Source organism: Canis aureus, chromosome 38 (genome assembly GCF_053574225.1).
Source record: "Canis aureus isolate CA01 chromosome 38, VMU_Caureus_v.1.0, whole genome shotgun sequence".
NCBI lineage: Eukaryota > Metazoa > Chordata > Mammalia > Carnivora > Canidae > Canis > Canis aureus.
Genome location: NC_135648.1, coordinates 21785438 through 21806219, shown reverse-complemented (window position 1 = coordinate 21806219; position 20782 = coordinate 21785438). Strand labels below are relative to the sequence as shown.

The following is a 20782-nucleotide window of genomic DNA, read 5'->3' as shown; positions in this document are numbered from 1 at the left end:
AGGCTCCACGCAGGGAGCCCGACGTGGGACTTGATCCCGGGTCTCCAGGATCAGGCCCTGGGCTGCAGGCAGCGCTAAACTGCTGTGCCACTGGGGCTGCCCTCAACTATATTTTTAAAAGGAGAGAAAAGACACAGGCTTTTTAAACAAAAAGATTAAAATGGTAATTTGCTAGCCAAGGGATCTTGAATAATATTTCTGCCCCAATTTCTTCATCTGTAAACAGTAACAGTATTTCCCATTTTATTAGAACTGCTCTACTAAGGATTAAATGAATAACTGCAAATATTTAACAAGCATTTAGTAAATGTTAGTATTTCTTCCGGGAGGCTGGATTATATGTTATTACTCTTCTTTACATTTCTGCATTTTCTAAAATTTCCCAAAGTACACATAATATCTTTATAACTAAAATTGGATAAAAAAACAAAAAACAAATAGCAAATGGATCTGAAAAATTATTAGAGTAAGGACATATTCTACAGAAACTTTTTATGGCTAAGATTTAAGACACACTACTCATTCCATGATGAATTAGTTCACAATTCAAATGTTTCACAAATACTCTCATGTTAGTTATTTTATTATGCAAAAACCTTAAACTACTATAAGGTACAAGTTTTGCTGTGATTATAACAGGAGAAATAGCTAATGAACACTGCATCAGAATTATTGTACATTTAAAGTGTGGAATCCAAAACCAGATAAGAAAAAAAGTATTCAAGTATTTACTATCAATGACCTACTAAGAAAAGTTAAAATCCATGCAAGTTCAACTTTTGTTTTGGGTGACACAGATCTTGACATAATTTACACAGTTTAAAAATAAAGAATAAAATTTATTTTAAAAGCATGATCTAAAAAGTACGTTAAGTTGGCATTCTTTCATTATTAAGTTGGCCCAACTTACAATTTACTGAAATCATGAAACTTACCAGCATCATCAGATTCCTGAAACTGTGAATAATCAACGACCTTTCTATTTCTGTAGAAAGAAGAGACTCTAATTAAGATCACAAAAAATGTAGGACTTTTCTATATTAGAACACACGTTCCTATTTCATAAACAAAATTAGAACTAGCTCTGTAAAAATTTTTCAACAAGTCTCCACCTCAGCCCAAAACCCTTCATGTGTTGCAGAAAGGTCTAGTTTAAACCAAAAGTATTTCAAACTACAATTCTCCGAACTGTTCTCATCTCAGTGATAGCTCAAATACTATTCTCTCCCTCAAAACCCTTTCACCTCCCAAAACACGCATAAAACAGCAAAATGCACCAAACTACTATATGTATTCATTAATGACACAGAGATATAACATGTGCACAAAAAAACTGTAAATGTTTTACATTTTTATTCTTACTGCTATACATATATAGACGTGTGTATACCTGACAAAACTATTACTGAGGTGTTTTTTTTAAGGCAAAGTGATTTTTAAATATAATGGTTACATTATAATATACAAATTATGATGACAGTAAATTAAGCCTTACACAGAAGAAACAAGTAACTGATTGAGTCAGGAGATGCTTTTTATTAAATGGTCTGGTAATTAAGAAGTCTATGAAAGTCCCACAAATTTATTTATCTACTTGTCTCAGTGACTTTAAGTACTTCCTACTAAGTAAGGGATCTTTAACAATCTGAACAAATCTCAATTTCCATTTTCCTACTTCATACTCTAAAAGCTTAAAATTCCTCCTTTAGGGATATATAAAAGCTTCAATGTCAGTATGCATATAGCCTGTCTTTGAGAAAAGAGCCTTAGAGGTACTGTACTAAATGGATACTGAATAAGTGAACTGAAAGTATTAAAAGAAACATACCACCAACTACCCCTACGCCTGAGTAGAATATTCCTGATTTTATAGATTAAGACACCATTTATATCCAAAGACAGGATGCTCAGAATTCAAGCACACATAGAATTTCTTTATAATATGTGAATATAAAAGGTAGAGGAGTAAATTCTGAAAACATGTTTGGGGCTTAGATTGGAGGAAGGTATAGCCATATCCTTGGCTTTGAAGAAGAAAGATAGGTTCTTAAGGGATTTTGCCTTCTGTTTTTCTTTAGTCTACCAGCAATGAATTATCTTCTTATCATATGGCCTCAGTAAGTCAAGATGCAAAAATATAAAACATAGTCTACATATGTTTTGTTAAAAGCAGCTGAGTTTATATATAAACGATGCCACTCTATTAGGAAAGTTAATTTTAAAAACGTGACTATTAATTCCACTTATATGAGATACGTAGTCAAATTCATAGAGACAGAAAGCATGGTGAGGGTTCTTTCTCAGAAGTGGCTGTCTCAGTTGGTAGAGCGTGCAACTCTTGATTTCAGGGTTGTGAGCTTGAGACCGCTGTTGGATGTAGCAACTATTTAAAATCAAATCAAATCTGGGATGCCTAGATAGCTCAGTGGAGTGTGGACTCTTGGTTTCAGCTCAGATGATGATCTCAGGGTCCAGAGATTGAGCCCTGAAGCTGAATCTGGTTGAGATCTACCTCCTAATCTTGTGCATGCTCTTTGTCAAATCAATCAATCAATCTTAAGGAAGGAAGGAAGGAAGGAAGGAAGGAAGGAAGGAAGGAAGGAAGGAAGGGGAAAGAATGGTGGATGCCAGGGGCTAAGAGGAGGGGGATAGTGAGTTAATGATATGTATAGTTTGTTTTGCAAGACAAAGAGTTCTGGAGGTTGAGTTTAAAACAGTGTGAATGTATTTAACACTATAGGCCTGTACACTTAAATTGATTAAGATGGTAAATTTCTTGTGATTTTACTACAATTTAAAAAAAGAGTGGATCCCTGGGTGGCTCAGGGGTTTAGCGCCTGCCTTTGGCGCAGAGCGTGATCCTGGAGTCCCGGGATCTAGTTCCACGTCGGGCTCCCTGCATGGGCCTGCTTCCCCCTCTGACTGTGTCTCTGCCTCTCTCTCTCTCTGTCTCTCATGAAAAAATAAATAAAATCTTTTAAAAAATTTTTTAAAAAAGATTAAAATAAAATTCTATTAAAAAACTATTTGGGGGCTGATAACTAATTGCCTACTATATTTTAACAAAATAGTGATTTTTATTGACAGATGCTATGAAAAACAGTATAATGACCATTTTCTGCATCATTTAGGATCAAGATGGTACCCAAAAGTGGGAGTTTGAAATCTTAATCTCTAATAGTTAATGTACAGGTTCTGAAATTGCAGGCATAATAATTCTAATTTATCCATGCTGGTGGGATTGCAACTAAAATCATGATACAATTTCTGGGTACCATCTGCCAACAGATACATACATTCTATGAGACTATATAAAGGATGGCCAAGAGTATATCATATGAAGAGCATATGAATAAACTGAAATTAACTTGCAAAAGAGCAAATATGTTAGCTACTTTAAGGCTTTGAAAATAAGGGAGCAATAAACATACTGGCTTATTAGCTTCCTGATCAGATTAAGTGTGGGTTCAATATAAACAACTTTGTAGCAGTTAGCTAATGATAGTTACTTCCGTGATCTATCATTAGGAACACTCAGAAAGTTATTATCTCCTAAAAAGCACAGAATGTTTGTTAATAGGAATCTTGGGTTCTGGTTCTAGATCTTCGGGCAAATCACATGATTTTTCTGGGCCTCAGATCCTCCTCTGCTGGAACTAATGGCTTAATTTGCTGGACAGATCTAAAAAGTTATGCCATTTTTAAAAAAAGTTTATTTAGGGCAGCCCTGGTGGCGCAGCGGTTTAGCGCCGCCTGCAGCCCAGGGCATGATCCTGGAGACCCTGGATCGAGTCCCACATCGGGCTCCCTGCATGGAGCCTGCTTCTCCCTCTGCCTGTGTCTCTGCCCCTCTCTCCCTCTGTTTCTCATGAATAAATAAATAAAATATTTTAAAAAATAAAATAAAAAATAAAAATTTAAGTCAACACTGGGCTCAAACAACCCTGCGATCAAAAGTTGGCACACTCTTCCAACTGAGCCAGCCAGGCATCCCTATGCCATAAATATAAATAAGATTATTATTAAAGTTCAAGGTAAAACTTTTTCTCAATTGTAAATGGTCACTTTCATTCTCTACACCACACATCTCAACTCGTATCGCTGTACTGTTTGTTTTCTGCACTAATTTGAGTTTCTTGAAGGTAACAATGGGCTTACATCCACATTTTCCCCTCAACATTTCTTTCCAACCACAAATCAAGGTAAAAAGTAGACATTCAAATGTTTTTTATTTTTCGCTCTTAGGCCAAATTTACGAGCTCTGTTAGAAATCTAATTTTATAATACACTTGAGTGGATAATATCCAACCTCCTTAAAAGTCTTTGAAGGCCTTATCTTTTGCCACTTAATCAAGCAACCCAGAAATCTGTAATTCTCCCATCAAGTTATTTCTTACCACTTGTTCATGCTTCTCCTTGGCCTACATTTCTCCTTGTGTCACTCCCACTCATATCAGATACCTCACCTCCCTCTCAATACCTTTAATCCTTTATTGATAACTATATAACCTACTAAATGTCTGTCTTCCCTACTAAATGTGAACCTCTTGAGGACAGGGGTTGTGTCTCTTTCATTCAAAACACCAAATTCAAGAAATGTGTTTAGGCGCACCTGAGTGGCTCAGCCAGTTAAGAGTCTGCCTTCAGCTCAGGTCATGATCTCAGGGTCCTGGGATCAAGCACCACATCCTGGCTCCCTGCTCAGCAGGGAGTCGGCCTCTCCTACAGTTCATGCTCTCTCTGGCTCTCTGTCAAATCAATCGATCAATCTTAAAAAAAAAAAAATATGTGTTTGATGAACAAATGGATTTGGCATCTGCAAATGGTCAGGGTGGGAAAGGGCATCATGAGAGAGCATATATACAGGAGCCTTCAGTTTAATTCCCACTGCCCTTAATGATAAAAGAAAATTTAATTTTAATTTTCTCCATATAAAATAACTAGTTATTTTAAATCTAAAAAATGTAAAAGGCTACTATTTAGAAATTTTTTCTACCCTAGTTTTCAACAAGCAGAACAACAACAAAAAATTGCTAGGTAGACTATACTGTTATTATAGGAGTAATTAAATTTTTCAAAGTTAAATTCAAGGCCATTCCATTTGAAACAAAGTATTTTACCTTCAATTATGTGAAAATGGCCGAAATTAACAGAATATCTCATGTACATAATAAATATCATTTATCACAGAAACCAGAAAACTTGAGTAAAGCAATATAATAGAAGCAAATCTGTCTTAAGGATAACTAGATCCCGGGACGCCTGGGTGACTCAGAGGCTGAGCGTCTGCCTTCAGCCCCAGGGCTTGATCCTGGAGTCTGGGGATCGGGATAGGTAATCGTGTCCCACATCAGGCTCCCTGCATGGAGCCTGCTTCTTCCTCTGCCTGTGTCTCTGCCCCCCCCCTGTATCTCTCATGAATAAATAAATAAAATCTTAAAAAAAAAAAAAAAAGATGACTAGATCCCCACCCAAATAGAATGTATCCATCCATAAATGTTAGAGGAAAAAGATAAGAATATTGAAATAAAGAATCTGAAATAAAGGATCTCATTACAATGATTTAGAATAATAATTCAGTTCATTTCCTGCCTTCTAAAGATGCTTCAAGGGCCCCGGGGTGGCTCAGCTGGTTAAGTGTCTGCCTTTAGCTCTGGTCATGATCCCAGAGTCCCGAGATCAAGTCCTGAATTGGGCTCCTGCTTCTCCCTCTCCCTCTGCCTGCCACTCACCCTGCTTGTGCTCTCTCTCTGTCATACAGTCTTTAAAAAAGTAAACAGGGGCACCTCGGTGGCTCAGTGGTTGAGCGTCTGCCTTTGACTCAGGTCATGGGGTCCTGGGATCGAGGCCTGCATCAGGCTCCCCACAGGGAGCCTGCTTCTTCCTCTGCCTTGTGTCTCTGCCTCTCTCATGAATAAATAAATAAAATATTTAAAAAATAAATAAATAGGGACGCCCGGGTGGCTCAGTGGTTGAGCATCTGCCTTTGGCTCAGGTCGTGATCCTGGGGTGCCAGGATCGAGTCCTGCATCAGAGTTCCCACAGGGATCCTGCTTCTCCCTCTGCCTGTGTCTCTGCCTCTCTTTCTGTGTCTCTCATGAATAAATAAAATCTTTGAAAATAAATTAAAAAGCTTCAAAACAATAGTAGAAATATTATTCCACTACCTAGAGATTTACCTTAAGGTGGAAAGGGATTTTTAATGAACTTCTGTATAAACTAAAAATTGAGAAGATATATTGGGATGGAAACAAATATTTAGGAGTAATATTTAAGTCTAATTAAGGGCATGAGAAGTTCTACTTCAAGTTGAAAACAAAGAAACATTATTTCCTCGAAATACCATTACTTAATGCCAAAGCTAAGCCAACTCCTCAGTGTAAAATGAGCATCAATAACTAGACAACAACCAGACCTGAGAGGACAAAAAATTTGACTATAACACAGAAGGTTAAAAACACAGATTTTGGAACTGGGTTTAAATCCTGGCTCTGCCACTTACTAGCTGTATGTCCTTGAGCAAGTTACTTCCCCCTCACTGAACTTCAGTTTCCTCACCTGTAAAACATGAGTAACAACACCTATCCCTCAAGATTGTTGTGAGTGCCAGGTACACAGGTAACCAACAAAAAGCAGCTATTATTACCTGTAAGTACTAACTTGTTCCCCCAGAATCCCTTTCAATTGTGAACATACATGAGTAACACTTTTAATGAATTATTTTATTTTATTTTTTTAAAGATTTATTTATTTATTCATTCAGAGAGAGGCAGAGACACGGGCAGAGGGAGAAGCAGGCTCCATGCAGGGAGCCCGACATAGGACTCGATCCCAGGTCTCCAGGATCTCACCCTGGGCTGCAGGTGGTGCTAAACCGCTGTGCCACCGGGGCTGCCCATTAATGAATTATTTTAACATGATGATTAAGTTACTATTTTAAAAAAATGAATGTCTTAGGGAAAATTCCCGATAACTTTTGATCCCTCCCCCCAAACTTAACCACAAATACCCCATTGTGGACCAGAAGTCTTAATCAGGAATAGTTGATCGACACATATTTTTTATGTCATATGTATTATATACTCCATTCCTACAATAAAGTAACCTAGAGAAAAAAAAATGTTACTGAGAAAATCCTAAGGATGAGAAAAGAGATTTATAGTGCTATGCTGTATTCACTGAATAAATCTGCATAGAAATGGACCCATGCAGTTCACACTCAAGTGTTTAAGGGGCCAACAGTATAGGAACACAGAAACTTCAACTGTGTGTGCTCTTACTTTACAAACTTACATGATCTATCTAGATTCTTTTTTTTTTTTTTCCTATCTAGATTCTAAATGTACCTTGGTCACAATGAACCAATTCCTGAATGATCACCAGAGGGCTCTGAGATGAGAAGTTCCCCCTTTTACATCAGGTCAAAGTGCAAAAACAAAGGGTAAAGTGGGAAGCTGGACAAAGAACATGAAAAGATCTGGTTTTGGCACCAAATGTGGATAACTCAAGAAACTCAAGAAGCAATAGGGACATTTTTCTTCCACTAATCAACTTCTTTCTACTAAATGCTGAGAAGTCTACACCCCAAATGCTTTTATAGCAGCAACTAAGACCAAAACAATGATATTTGTGAAATCTGACGTACCGCCAACCAACATTCTGAAGAGTCAACCATCAGTGTTTAAGATGAAAATTTTCACTTTTGAGATGACTTTATCTAACCTCTAGCTTTTTTTTTTTTTTTTTAAGAGAGGGAGATACCAGGGGTGTGTGTGTGTGTGTGTGTGTGGCACAGGAAGAGAGAATCTTAAGCAGACTATATGCCCAGTGCAGAGACTGAAGAGCCCTATGGTGGGCTTGATCTCACCATCCTGACATCATGACCTGAGCCTAAACCAAGAGTTGGACATTTAACCGACTGAGCCAGCCAGCACACACCCCCCCTATAAAAGTAAGCTCTTGGCCCAACATGGGGCTTGAACTCATGACCCTGAGATCACAAGTCACATGCTCTACCAATTGAGCCAGCCAAGTGCCCCTCTCTTTAACTTTATAGATGAGGGGGAAAAAAAAAAGCCCATATAATCCAGCTCTACTTTATAACAAGCCAGCAAATCAAAATATGGAGACCAATAACAAGTTAATAACTCTGGCGGAGGAAGCAGAACTTCCGATATATTCGGAAGTAAATTTAATTACATATTAAATTATTGACAACCTAAGCTTTATACTACTTGAAGACCACAAAACCATTTTCTCAAGGCAAACTGGAGAGCCTTTTAGACAATTTATTATATTATTTAGCTCAATCAACAGACTACACTTCCATTTCTACCCTAAAGAAGTTCTGGCCAATGCAGGGAAGGATTTTTTAAAAAATCCACCTTGCTAACTTTATAAAATTTAACAAGTTCCTCACTAGGCACTTAAGGCACATTTGAAATTTGAATTTTGAGAAACCTAAAATAACCAAAAAAAAAAAATTTGTTTTTTTTTTTTAAGATTTTATTTATTCATGAGAGACACACAGAAAGAGAGGCGGAGACACAGGCAGAGGGAGAAGCAGGCTCCATGCAGGGTGCCTGATGTGGGACTCATCCCAGAACTCCAGGATCAATGCCTTGGGCCAAAGGCAAGTGCTAAACCGGAGCCACCCAGGGATCCCCCAACATTGCTTTTTTCACTCATCACCTGAGTGGTAAATACCTCATTTGGTCAGATGAATGAGATCCTGCAGAACAATGTTTTTCAACTGGCAGGTCATAACCCACAACTGGGTCCTGAAATGAATTTACTGGTGTATAAGCAACATTAAAATAACAACCAAGCAAATGAAAAATATCAGAGAAAACCTTATCTAAATAATAGTAAGTTCCTGAAACTTGTTTCAGGTGATTTGTATCCTCGTATGCAGTGATCTCATCCAAACAGTTTGAGACCCACTGCTCTAGAATAGAAAGTGGATTGCAAAAGGAGATTTCTAAAGTCATTTTTATTTTTACCTTTACAAAAAACAATTTGTTATTGATCCATGGCATCAAAAGAATAACATCTCTTCCTGTTTTAATTTCCTATCTTTTTAAATTTTAAATTAAGTGGGCTCCACGCTGGGCATAGAGCCCAACACAGAACTTGAATTCAGGACTCTGAGATCAAGAGTTGGAGGCTTAAATGACTGAGCCACACAGGTGCCCCCGCTTAAAGATTTTTAAAAAGTATTTTGAGAGAGAGAAAGAGAGCTCTCTATTTTGAGGAGCAGAGGGAGAGGGAGAGAGAGAATCTTAAGCAGGCTCCATGCCTAGTGCAGAGCCTGACAAGCCCGGCACAGGGCTGGATCTCACAACTCTGAGATTATGACCTGAGCTGAAATCAAGAATCAGATGCTCAACTGACTGAGTCATCCAGGTGCCCCAGTTTGTTTTTTTGTTTGTTTGTTTTTAAGTAATCTCTACCCCCAGTGCGAGGCTTGAACTCACAACCCAGAAATCAAGAGCGGCATGCTCTACCAACTTAGCCAATCAGGCACCCCTACTTTCCTATCTCTTTTAAAAACTTACTTTTCCCAGCTTAAGCACTCATAAAACCTATCCAAGTTTGGTGGGGAGGAGGTAGGATGGTATGACGATAACATGAGGTGTACTGTATGTACTAGAACTAATGGACTTTAGATGATCTAATCCAATCTTACCCCAAACTTGCTATCCTATCAACAAATATCCCTAGGAGGGAATTCTAAGGACCTCCTTTGACCTCCTAAGGCAGCTTATTCTAAGAAAATTCCAATAATGAAATAGTTCTTTTTATCGTGAAATCTGCCTCTCAGGTCCACTCACTGATTCTGTCACGTGTATCTTCTGAATTACCATGGATTCAATCTAACCCCTCCCCCAAAGAAAGGCCCTTACACTTTATAGGACAGTTTCCACTTTTTTCTTCAGGGTTCCTTTAATCCTTCTTCATAACTTATTTCAAGCATCTTCATGACCTAATTGTTACCCTTTGTATCACCTGGGATTTTGTCAAGTTGATCAAGTAGTGCCCCAATCTAATCATAACAACATAGCATAGTTCATAAAGGTGTATATGGAGGACAAAGGGAGATCAGGATTATAAATTTCCTCCCCGTATTCTTCTCTGTATGTGTAATAATGCAATCCAAGAACTCAACTGCCTCTTGGGCTATTATATCACACAATGTACTATATATTGCAATTCCAGTAACTAAAGCCTCCTTTTCCCAAGACCTAAAACTTTTCTGTAGTTCATTTCAGCATATTATCTTTCTCAACTTCGTATTATCCACAAACTTAATCAACATAAGCCAAGAACAAAGTCCTTTAAGGCATCAGTGGAAATGTTCTTTCAGGCTGACATCAATCTATGAATAAATAGATTTGTCTTCCCTGGGTATGGCTACTGAGGTACAAGTCCATCACAGCAAACTAGCATTCTGCTCACATTTCATTTTCCCCACAAGGACCTCCTGTGAAGCTCTGTCAAAATCCTTGTTGAAAGAGAAACCTCAGTCAGTTAAGGGTCCGCTCAGGTCATGAGACAGGGTCCCAGGTCGGGCTCCTGGCTGGGCGTGGAGCCTGCTTAAGATTCTCTACTTCTGCCCCTCCCCTACCCCATTTACTCACTCACTTTCAAAAAAAAAAAAAAAGGAAAGAAAGAAAAAAGGGCCAGTATTTTACTCTAATTTTTTAAAAAATAAATGGGTTTGTTTAAACCGATAGTGAAGCTTTAAAAAAAAATAAACCTTTTTTTGTTTGCACTAAATATTCCCAGGAACCACAAAATAAAACACAGCTAGTAAAGAGTAAAAGCAGTATGCTAAGATCATAAACTTGTTTTATAATTTCAAATTTAAAGAATTTTCTCATTACAGATTTTCCCAAATTGTGTTCTGTCAAGATAGATTTTCTAAAGATTTCCTGGTCAGATCATTTTGGATATTATCACCTCCTTAAACGAGTGAAAACTTAGAAAGTTCTGCATTAATGAAATCTGCTTAACTTTGATCTCTCAAATTACCAATATTTTAAAAACAAAATCTGAATCCAATGCTTGAGATATCCCTGAAAGCCAACACCAGGAAGACTACTGACCTATGAGACTTTTTTTATCATGCTGAATTTAAAATTATTACAAACAGCAGTTAGTACGATGCACCAGATAGCTACTTCACCTAAATTCTCATTTAATCCCCACAATCTCAGAAGAGTTAATTAACATGAATTCAATTTTATCTGAAGAATCTAATGCTCAGACAGGCTCATGAACTTTCCTATCACTGCAAGCTATCAAGTAGTAAAGCCAATTTTCCAACTCAAGCCCATTAGAACCAATACTGATGGGGCATTGTTGCTGGCTGCAACCTCTCGAACCTTCCCCCTTTGTAGTTGTTCAAATTGAACTCTACAGAATGGAGACTACTGAAGTTTCTGCAGATCTACAAGTTCCTGTATCACTACCCTCCCCCCTTGAAACTTGGGCCACTTGTCTCCCGCCATTCTTCTATTTCTCAAAGATTATTCATATACTAAAGTATCTCAGGACGTTAAAAACATTAGTTCAGAGAAGTGAGGATACCTGAACTCAAGAGTAACTTCTTAGAATTGTTTCATTCATCTTATGCTTCAAGTTCCTCTTGGCTAAGATTTATTCCTTTGACTGTGTCTTGTACTACTGTTACTTACAACTAAAGCTCACAAGAAGCAAGAAAACAGTTAAGTAAAATGAACATTAAAGGAAAGCACTCCTACGTGTTTCAAATGGAGGGTATAATTTCTGCAGAAAATGGGAGTGGAGTCTTAAATGATGAGCCAGGCAGGTGTTTATTAGCTCATTGTCACAATCTCTTACTAAGTCCTTAATCAACTTGCTAATGTTTCAGGCTAGATACATAAATACTCTTACATGGCACTTCCTATTCCTAAAAGATCTTCAGTTCCACCATATTCTTTCCATATAGGAAAATATTGTGTTTAAAGGTCACAAATACAAATTTCCGTGAGTAGAAGAAAATATTAAATAACATGGGCCAGATTTTTCCCAACGTAAGTTGAGTGTAAAACCTATGCATTTAAGGAGAGAAGCTTCAAGTGGCTCAGGCTGAAGGGGCCTCAAATGTGCACCCTACCCACCCAGTGGAGTCCTGTCTGCAGCAGTGTCTTGGGAACCTCAGTGGACTCTTTTGGTTATTTTAACTCCACCAGGTACAAATCTGTAGCCCAGCAGGCTTAGTGACTCACTCCACCGAAGGCAATGGCACATCACAAGTGTGGAGTACCTCACCACACAGAGGAAGACAAAAGCATTTGGGGAAAGGTAGATTTCAGGGGAAATTTTTTTTTTTCCAGGGGAAATTTAAATGAAGCAGTATCTTGATAGGATCAAAGTACAGTGACAATGCGTGTAATGGGGATAACCTCACGTCTGGGCACAAGTGGGCCCTATTTGTTGGCAGAGAAGCTGGATGTAGAATTGGGTTCAGCAGCGCCTCATCTGAAGCTCTAGAGTTGTAAACCAAGTTCTCCAAAAGGACCTAGCTCTGACAGAAGTGTGGTGTTTTCATTCCTACTAATTTCAAACAGCAGTTTCTAATAGTCTCTTCTAGCGAATTGTTCTTAGTAGGAAAGCATAGTCACTTGAAGGATTGTCGTCTTTACAGCTGCAGCTGATCTGTGGAAGCCAGCCAGCCATGTCTGTTATCCCAGCCTAGTGAAGGGCAGAGTGCATTTACTTCTAAGGGGAGCTAATAAGGTTGATTTTCTCGAGTAGTTTATCTTTGGGTCATTTTAGGTTGATGGGTGAAATATCCTTGAAGATCACCTTGCTTATTAGCAAGTAACTAGAGAGGTGCACAATTCAAAAAACAGACGTGCAAGAAGTGGCACCTGAAAATATGCAACACCCAACAGAAACACTCTGGCAACCTGTGGTCTCTCTGCCTAAAGTATTTCAAAGACCTGTAATTATGGCTATTTAGATAGTAGTTATTTAAAAACATGGTGATGCAATTCTCTAACCACCCGTTCTACTTCTCAGAATCTAGATAGAAATAGGTTTTTTAAAACAAAAGGGATGCCCAGTTTGACCAAAGTGGTCGTCCTGTGCTAAATCCAATTATTTTCTATTGTGCACAACATGGCTGTCTGTTAAGTGCTATCTCTAGTTTCAATCCAAGAAGCTACTTCTTCATAATCTGGAGTAATGAGGTCATATTTATTTCTATCTTTGCAGCTGAGAATTTAAAAATGCGAACAGAAGTCACACTTCACAGCAAACTCAATAGCTCCATTATTAAGTTCAAGTAGTCAAAGTTTGCAAAGCCACCCATCTGGCTGTGTAGGCTCTAATTCTAACTCCAGAGGAGCACCACTCACAGGACTACGTATGGTGTCCTGGAATTACACAGTATAGTGGTGACCTTCTTTTGTATTTCTGGCAAAAAGACCACATACAAAAAAAATTAGTAAAACCAACTGCCCTTTCTTTATTCAAAACTACTTTCTCTTTATTTCTAAAGTTGAAAGAAACCTATGAAAACTGTAAAATGCTTCATAAAGTCATGCTACTATCATTCTAGTGGAGTGCAATATCTCCATTATATAAACTTAAGCAGAGACCAGGGCCCACATTGCCTGACCCCGGGTTTCTTTTGCTGCACCATGTTACCTCCCCCAAACGGTTTTATTTAAAACACTAAAAATTCAACCACTTACCTTAATTTGTAACTTGTCAAGTTAAATCAACTCCAATTTTTAATTAATCTTAATTTTTCTTCTAATTTTAACATACTGAGTTTTACAAAGGGTGTTGAACCTTTCCAAGTGCCAGGGTTTTTTTTTTTTTTTTTTTAAAGCCTTTTAAAAGCGAGCTCTACACCCAATTTGGAGTGTGAACTCATGATCCCAAGATCAAGTCAAATGCTCTACTAAGTCAGCCAGGTGTCCCCTCCTTTTGTCTTTTAATATGATGTATTAGTAGTAGATTTTAGGTTTTGTTCCTAGGACAAATCCAACTTCACCATATAGGTTTTTAATACACATTGGATTCTGTTAGCTAACATTCTGTTTGGTGTTTCTGCATCTATACTTGCATGTAAAACGAGTCCATTAATTTTCTTGTAGTGTCCTTTAGTTGGCTTTAAAAATCTAATCACTTAATTTAATCAGGGGATAAATGCTCTTGTTACAAAATGTATACACTGAAAGCAATGCCACTTGTCTAACATTCACATTTTCTTCCAAGTGTCACACTATTTCACCGCTTTTCCCTCTCCAAGTTAATGTTCCCATTAACTCCTTCATATTCTCCTATTCCGGGGATCCCTGGGTGGCGCAGCGGTTTGGCGCCTGCCTTTGGCCCAGGGCGCGATCCTGGAGACCCGGGATCGAGTCCCACGTCAGGCTCCGGTGCATGGAGCCTGCTTCTCCCTCTGCCTGTGTCTCTGCCTCTCTCTCTCTCTCTGTGTTTTTTTTCATAAATAAAAAAAAAAAAAAAAAAAAAAAAAAAAAACATATTCTCCTATTCCAACAATTTTTCACCCTCCTTCCCCACTTTAAAGTTGATCCTCCCCATCAAAGCCCTATTATGAATTGTAAACCCTTCCACAGATGGCAAAACACGCTACGACCATGAAAAAGAGTAATACCCTGTGGCAGTGTGTCTCATGGGGCAGATCACATTGGTTTTGGGTTGGTCATACTTGGGCCCGAATTCCTGCTTTTCACGTCTTCACAGGTGAACTGGCCCAGTTAATTTAGCCAAGCTTCAGTTACCTCACATAGGAGATGAAAATAACATATACCTTGCTGGGAGAGTTATTTCAATATTGTGAAATACGTGTAAAGTTTCTGACAGGATATTTGGCACAAAAAAAGTTGCTCAGTGACGGCTTGAATTTCAACGTGATTTTATTCTTTCCAAAACTGAAGGTTGAAAAAGTACTCCTGTTAAAGGTCCACAATCTCTAATCCACATTTAGAAATTCAAAAAGTTCTGAAACCAAATGTTTCAGGTTTACCTGAACAATGAGAGGGCTTTTTTGTTGCATTTTTTTTTCATTGTGAAAATTCAGTTTTATTACAGATAATTAAGGTGTTTGATTACATAAGTACTACTGCTGAACTCACTGGTGATAACCCATTAGTGCACAGTATAGGCCCCATTACTTTTAAATTTTTTGGAAGAAAAATTAAACTTCCAAACACACATGGCCCCAATGATTTCCAACTATACAGGGATTGTGGACCTGTACTACATTCTATGTGGAATCAAATACAGTAAACGCAAATCTAGTAGAAAGGATAACAGCTAAAACTCATGCAGTTTAAATACAGTTTTGCTACTATTTCTACATTTTAATTCCTTTGGCTTCAAAGTCATCGCTGGTAAACTTAAGGAATTGGACTTAATCTGCAAAGGTTTTTCTTTTAGTTTTTCAAAAACATGCTTTTAAGTTAAAAAGCATCTCTGAAAATTATTTTTAAATTGAGTTGAAGAAAACCGCTCTTATTTAAAATAACTTTATATCAACCAGTATGAACCTATGCTTTCACATCTAAACTTTAAGGTTAAAGGTTCCTTGCAAGCTCAAGTACTAAACAAAAACCAACCAGATATCAAGTACACTTACATTACGAAGAAAGAAGCAAACACTGTTCTGAATGATTTGGATCATTTTTCATTAAGGGAGGAGCATAGTATATGTACTAAGCTGAATTTCAAGAAACCTGGTTTCTAGTTTGGGCAAGTCAGTGAATCTCTGAGCTTTCTTTCTCCTCTTTTACAAGTAATAGTATTTTCATTCCTTCCTCCCAAGAATCATGGAAGCACTTTGAAAAGCTAAAAGTGCCATATACTACAGTAACATCAATACTTATGAGGCAGAAGGTAAAAGTGATTATTATAAGGGTGAGGATGAGCAGTCCTGAGAATTAAGAAATCTAGGTTGTAGGCCCAACCTTTGCATCCAGTGTGTGATGCAAGGCACTTCACTTGTCCAGGTCCCCATTAAGTCACTTGTAAAAGGAATCTGCCTAAATTTCCTTCTAGCTCCAAGACTGTAATTTCATGCTCTAAAATTGAACCCAAGGCCTAACATATTTGAGCTCTCATTTATATACAATGAGTCAGATGCAGTAAAAAGGTAAAGACAGCAACACTCTATGAGCAAAACTTAAGTTATGTGTTGCACGTGTCTATGGAAAAACCTGCTCTAGCTTATCAGTTTATTTCCTGCACACGGAAATTGGTATCAAGCAGCCATTAGCACAGTTCTAAATCTTCTTTAAAAGCTCAGATTAGTATTAAGATGAAAAATATTTACAGTAAATATGAAAACCAGAAAAAGTTCCAAAATTACATATAGGACTAAAGGGCAGAAACCCTAAAAGATGTGCTGACACTTATTTTCCAACTTGTGCTTTTTTTGGGTTCATTTTAAAACAGGTTGATCATTCTGATATCTGGTCAAGGTCTATCATTCATTTTTTATTAAATGCCCCCAGGTATATAATATAGATTCTTTATTTACACTTTGGAACCAAAGCACTTCCCTAAGGGAGGACCTTTTTTATTGCAAAATTTAACAAACCACCAAACTCAAGTTTAATTATTTCTGCTTTATTATTGGTCATGAGTATATTAAAAACTTTAAAGTTACAAAGAGACTTTGATCACTAAAGTATATAATCAGAAACCAAGTTGTTTTAAAATTAATAATATGAAAGTGACCCCAGAAGCCAATAAATTAATTTCATTCTTCGGTTAGGGGCAAATAGACAGTTAAAATTAGTTTTAACAACATAATAAACAAGAAAAAAGTTGTGCAGAAGTCCCAAGGCCTCCAAAAAAAGGGACAGAGCCATGCTTAATATATCCCCACCTGGTGATATTAAGAAACAACAACAAAGCCAATAAATTAATTTCATTCTTAGGTCAGGGGCAAATAGTTAAAATTAGTTTCAACAACATAATAAACAAGAAAAAAAGTTGTGAAGTCCCAAGGCCTCCAAAAAAAGGGACAGAGCCATGCTTAACATATCCCCACCTGGTGATATTAAGAAACAACAACAAAGTTTTCAAGTAAAAAAAAAAAAAAAAAGAAAAAAAAAAGGAAAAAAAAAAAAGTTGCGTTCGTGCAATATCTAATTCCGGGAACACGAATTCAGGCAGAGGAGTATAATAAAGTCACAATAACATAAAAAGTCATCAAAACCTAGTGAACCGATGTTGAAAGGCAGAAAAAAAAAAAAAAACCCAATTTCACCACACAATTTACTTCCAGAGACAGGAGATCCAATCCAGATGAATCAAATCTTTATTACGATATTGTCTATTTAACCTGATCCTAAGGAGAATATTCTACAAAAATCGATGAGTACATTGATCAATTTTCATGCCAACAAACAAGCAAGCAAACAAACGTGTGCGTACTATGATCTGAAAAATCTATTCAGACTCCTTGCCAGGAAGTGGGCAAAAGTCTTCCCGGTGGCGACGGTGAGTGATCAGAGACGCGGGCAGAAATGAGAAGGCAGAAAAGCGGGCAGCAGCTAGTTAGCGCTCTCCTCACGCCCGCCCCGGCCGCCACCGGCTGGAGACGGACGATCTAGTCAGGAGGCGCGAGCGGTGCGGAACCAGCCCTGCCGGGTCCCAGACCTCTCTCTAGAGCTCTAGGTCAAAACACTTCCGCTTCTCCCAAAACTTGGAATGAAGAAGGGGAAGCGACAACTGTTAAAGACATTTTGGTCTAGACCTTTACCCACTCAGGTCACTGCGAAGCCGCCAGCGCCTTACATGAAAGCGTCGCGGACCGTGCACGGAAGGGAACAGCTCCGGGCCCGGGCGCCGCGCTCCGCCCACAGGCCTCCGCGCGGGGCTAGGCCACGCCCCTCCACAAACGGCACATTCCTCACAATGGCCGGGAGGACGGCGAAGGGCGACTCCGCCGTCCGCTGGGGCACAGCAAACTTGTGGAGATTCTCAGAACCGAGTCTACTGGTTACCGGAATCTAGTCCTTTTATTTTTAGGTCGTTAGGGGGGAAAAGAGACGGTTACAAAGACGTCCGAGACGCGACCGCCGGGGGAGCGGGGGGACGGGCAGCGGGAACGAGAACCACACGGGATCTGGGCCGCGCCGCGCCGCGCGGTTAACCCGCACCCTCCCGGGGAGGGCCGGTCCAGGCGGGGGCGGCTCCGAGCCGCGGCGGAGGAAGCAGCCACTCTCTTTTCCAGGGCCCAGTCCCGGGCTCCCACTTGGGTCGGGAGGGGGAGAGGACGGGGCCCGCCCACGCCCGGCCCGACCCGGGAGGCGGGGCCCCGCGGCGACCCCGGAGGCCAGAGGCGGGGCCGGTGGCGGGGCGCCCCTCCCCCCCGCAGGGAGAGACGGGCGGCCGGGCTCCCCGCCCCCACGCCGGCAGCGGGGCGAGGGGCGCGGGGCGAGGGGCGCGCGGGCGTCCCCCCTCCCCCCCCACGTGAGGCGGGGAGCAGGGCCCGGCCCGGCCCGGCCCGACCCGCCGCTCTCGCCGCAGGCCCCGAGGGCTGGGCCCCGAGGAGGTGGGGCCTGGGTGGGGGCGCCGGCTCCACACCACACCCCTCCCCCCGCCCGCTCCAGTGCGGCGGGTGGGGGAGGCGGCAGAGCGGCCCGGAGCTCCGCAGCGGCGCGGGGCGGGGAGGAGCGCGCATGGGCGCGCGGCCGCCACCCCCGCGCAGCCCCGCGCGCCTGCCAGGCCCCCCACGCTCAAGGGCGCGCGCGGGCCCCGAAAGGGAGGAGGCCGCGCGTGGCGCCGGGAGGGCCGACCGCGGGCTTGGGTGCCCCAGGGCTTCACCACTCGCCCCCACCCCTCCATCCCGCTCCAGGCCTCGGACTCCGCACTGACCTGACAGGCCGAGACATGTTCGCTGCCGAAACAGGACCGAGTCGAGAAGCCAAAGACCAGGACCCCCCCCACCCCGCGCGCTCGGCGCCCCACCCCCCCCAACTTCGGCCGATGGGGCCGCTGCCGCCGAACCCCGAGCTGCTGGCTTCTCAGGCTCCGCTGCTGCTTGGTCCAGGGCCCCTTAATCAGACGAGCCCCCCGCTCCCCCGTCTCTTCAAAATGGATGAATCAAACCAGCCGAAAATGCGCCAAAGCCGCGGTGCAACCAAGCCCTCTAGGGCCTGTGGGCTCCGCCCCACCACGGCCGGCCATTGGCGGCTTCTGCCAGACGAGCACAGCTCATTGGCCCGTTTGAATCATCACGTCCCCTAGACCCCGCCCCGCGCACCGATAGGCCCCGCCTCCTCCGTGGGGTCCTGTTAGTCAAGATGCTCTGAGAGCGCACGGCCGCAAAACAAAAATGGTCGCTGTTTGGCCCGCCCCCTGGTTTCCACTCCGGAACTGCAGATTCGTTCTGGGTCGCATCGTGAAGCGACTGGAAAGAAAGATGGACGTGAGGCTCGATGTCGTTTAGTGGTAGTTTAATGATGTCTCATTTCGCCGGCCTTGATCTTCTGGAAACTGCGCCGATAGCAAAACGCGTGGGATAGGCAGCTGATTCGTCACTAAGGGGCTGCTTCAGAATTGGAGGGAAATTCCATAGGTTCAAAATGTTTGACCTTAAACGCACGAGCCCTTTCCACCTGGCTAAAGCGCTAGCCCTCAAGGGCCCCAACCGCCGTCGGGGCAGAGAGGCAGGATCAGAATCAAGGAATAACTTCACTCCCAGTTTCCATTCTCCATTCTGGACCTTGAGATCCAGATTCAGGGTCATTAGAGTCCCAGTCCCCAGCAGGACTCCAGGGGCCTAATGATTAGAAGCATGAGCTCTGAGGCCACAGCCTGTTTCGATTTGCAGCCCAGGTCCACGACTTAGTAGTTGAAGAACTTTACCTCGCTGTGCCTCAGTTTTTTCAAGTGTAAAATGGGAAACAAAGATACTTGCCTCATAGGGATATTAGGACTAAATGAGCTGATGTATGCAAAGCCCCTAGGACGGTCGCCCGTGTACAGACAGGCCCGGATAGCAAGCAGAAAGTATCTGTGAAATTCAGTTTTTGAAAAACGACTTGGTCCTTGGGTAGGACTGGATGGCGTTGGCTCAAGACTCAAGACAAACAGCATAGGGTAACTCAGACCATTCCACTTAAATTCATGAACATTGGTTGGATGCCTAAAATTCTCAGAGGTAGAGCTGAGGATCCCTATGGGAACGACTGTTTACTCTACCATTGTAAAATAAATTTCAGGGACTGCCACAGGCAGCCTGTTAATAACCAACTGAAGATGCACTCCATAAACAAACAAACCTGCCACTGTCTGCCTCCTGCAAAGTCTCTCCTTAAAAAAAAAAAAAAAAAATCTGCCTTCCCTAAGGGAAGAGAATGCACAGTCCACCAGTGAAGCATTAAACAAGTTATCTTCTCCCTTTGGCTGTGTCACTCTACCCTTTCTTGAATTTGCGTGTGTGTAGTAAAGTGCAAACGTTAAATTCACCATTTTGACTATTTTTGAGCGTATAGTTCAATGGCGTTAAGAACACTTATATTGTTGTGCAACTCTCACCACCATCCATCTCCAGAATATTTATTTTCATCCGCCCACCTGAGGCTCTGTACCTTTTTTTTTTTTTTTTTAAGATTTTATTCATTCATTTATGAGAAACAGAGAGAGAGGCAGAGACACAGGCAGAGGGAGAAGCAGGCTCCATGCCGGGACCCCGACGTGGGACTCGATCCCGGGACCCCAGGATCACACCCTGGGCCAAAGGCGGCGCTGAACCGCTGAACCA

General features: G+C 41.2%; 1 protein-coding gene across 2 annotated transcripts in view; it reads right to left on the bottom strand.

Moving 5' to 3' along the window:
- Positions 1 to 19151, bottom strand: part of NUCKS1 (nuclear casein kinase and cyclin dependent kinase substrate 1) — a 33680-nt gene extending 14529 nt beyond the window's left edge. The window contains exons 1-2 of one of the 2 annotated variants that reach the window (XM_077886882.1): positions 18892 to 19151; positions 936 to 985 (exon numbers count right to left, since the gene is read on the bottom strand). In XM_077886882.1, the coding sequence (XP_077743008.1) occupies positions 936 to 985; positions 18892 to 18908 (67 nt within the window). In that variant the 5' untranslated portion in view covers positions 18909 to 19151. The remainder of the gene's footprint in view (positions 1 to 935; positions 986 to 18891) is intronic. The other variant, XM_077886881.1, reaches the window with a different exon arrangement.
- Positions 19152 to 20782: the final 1631 nt, after the last annotated feature.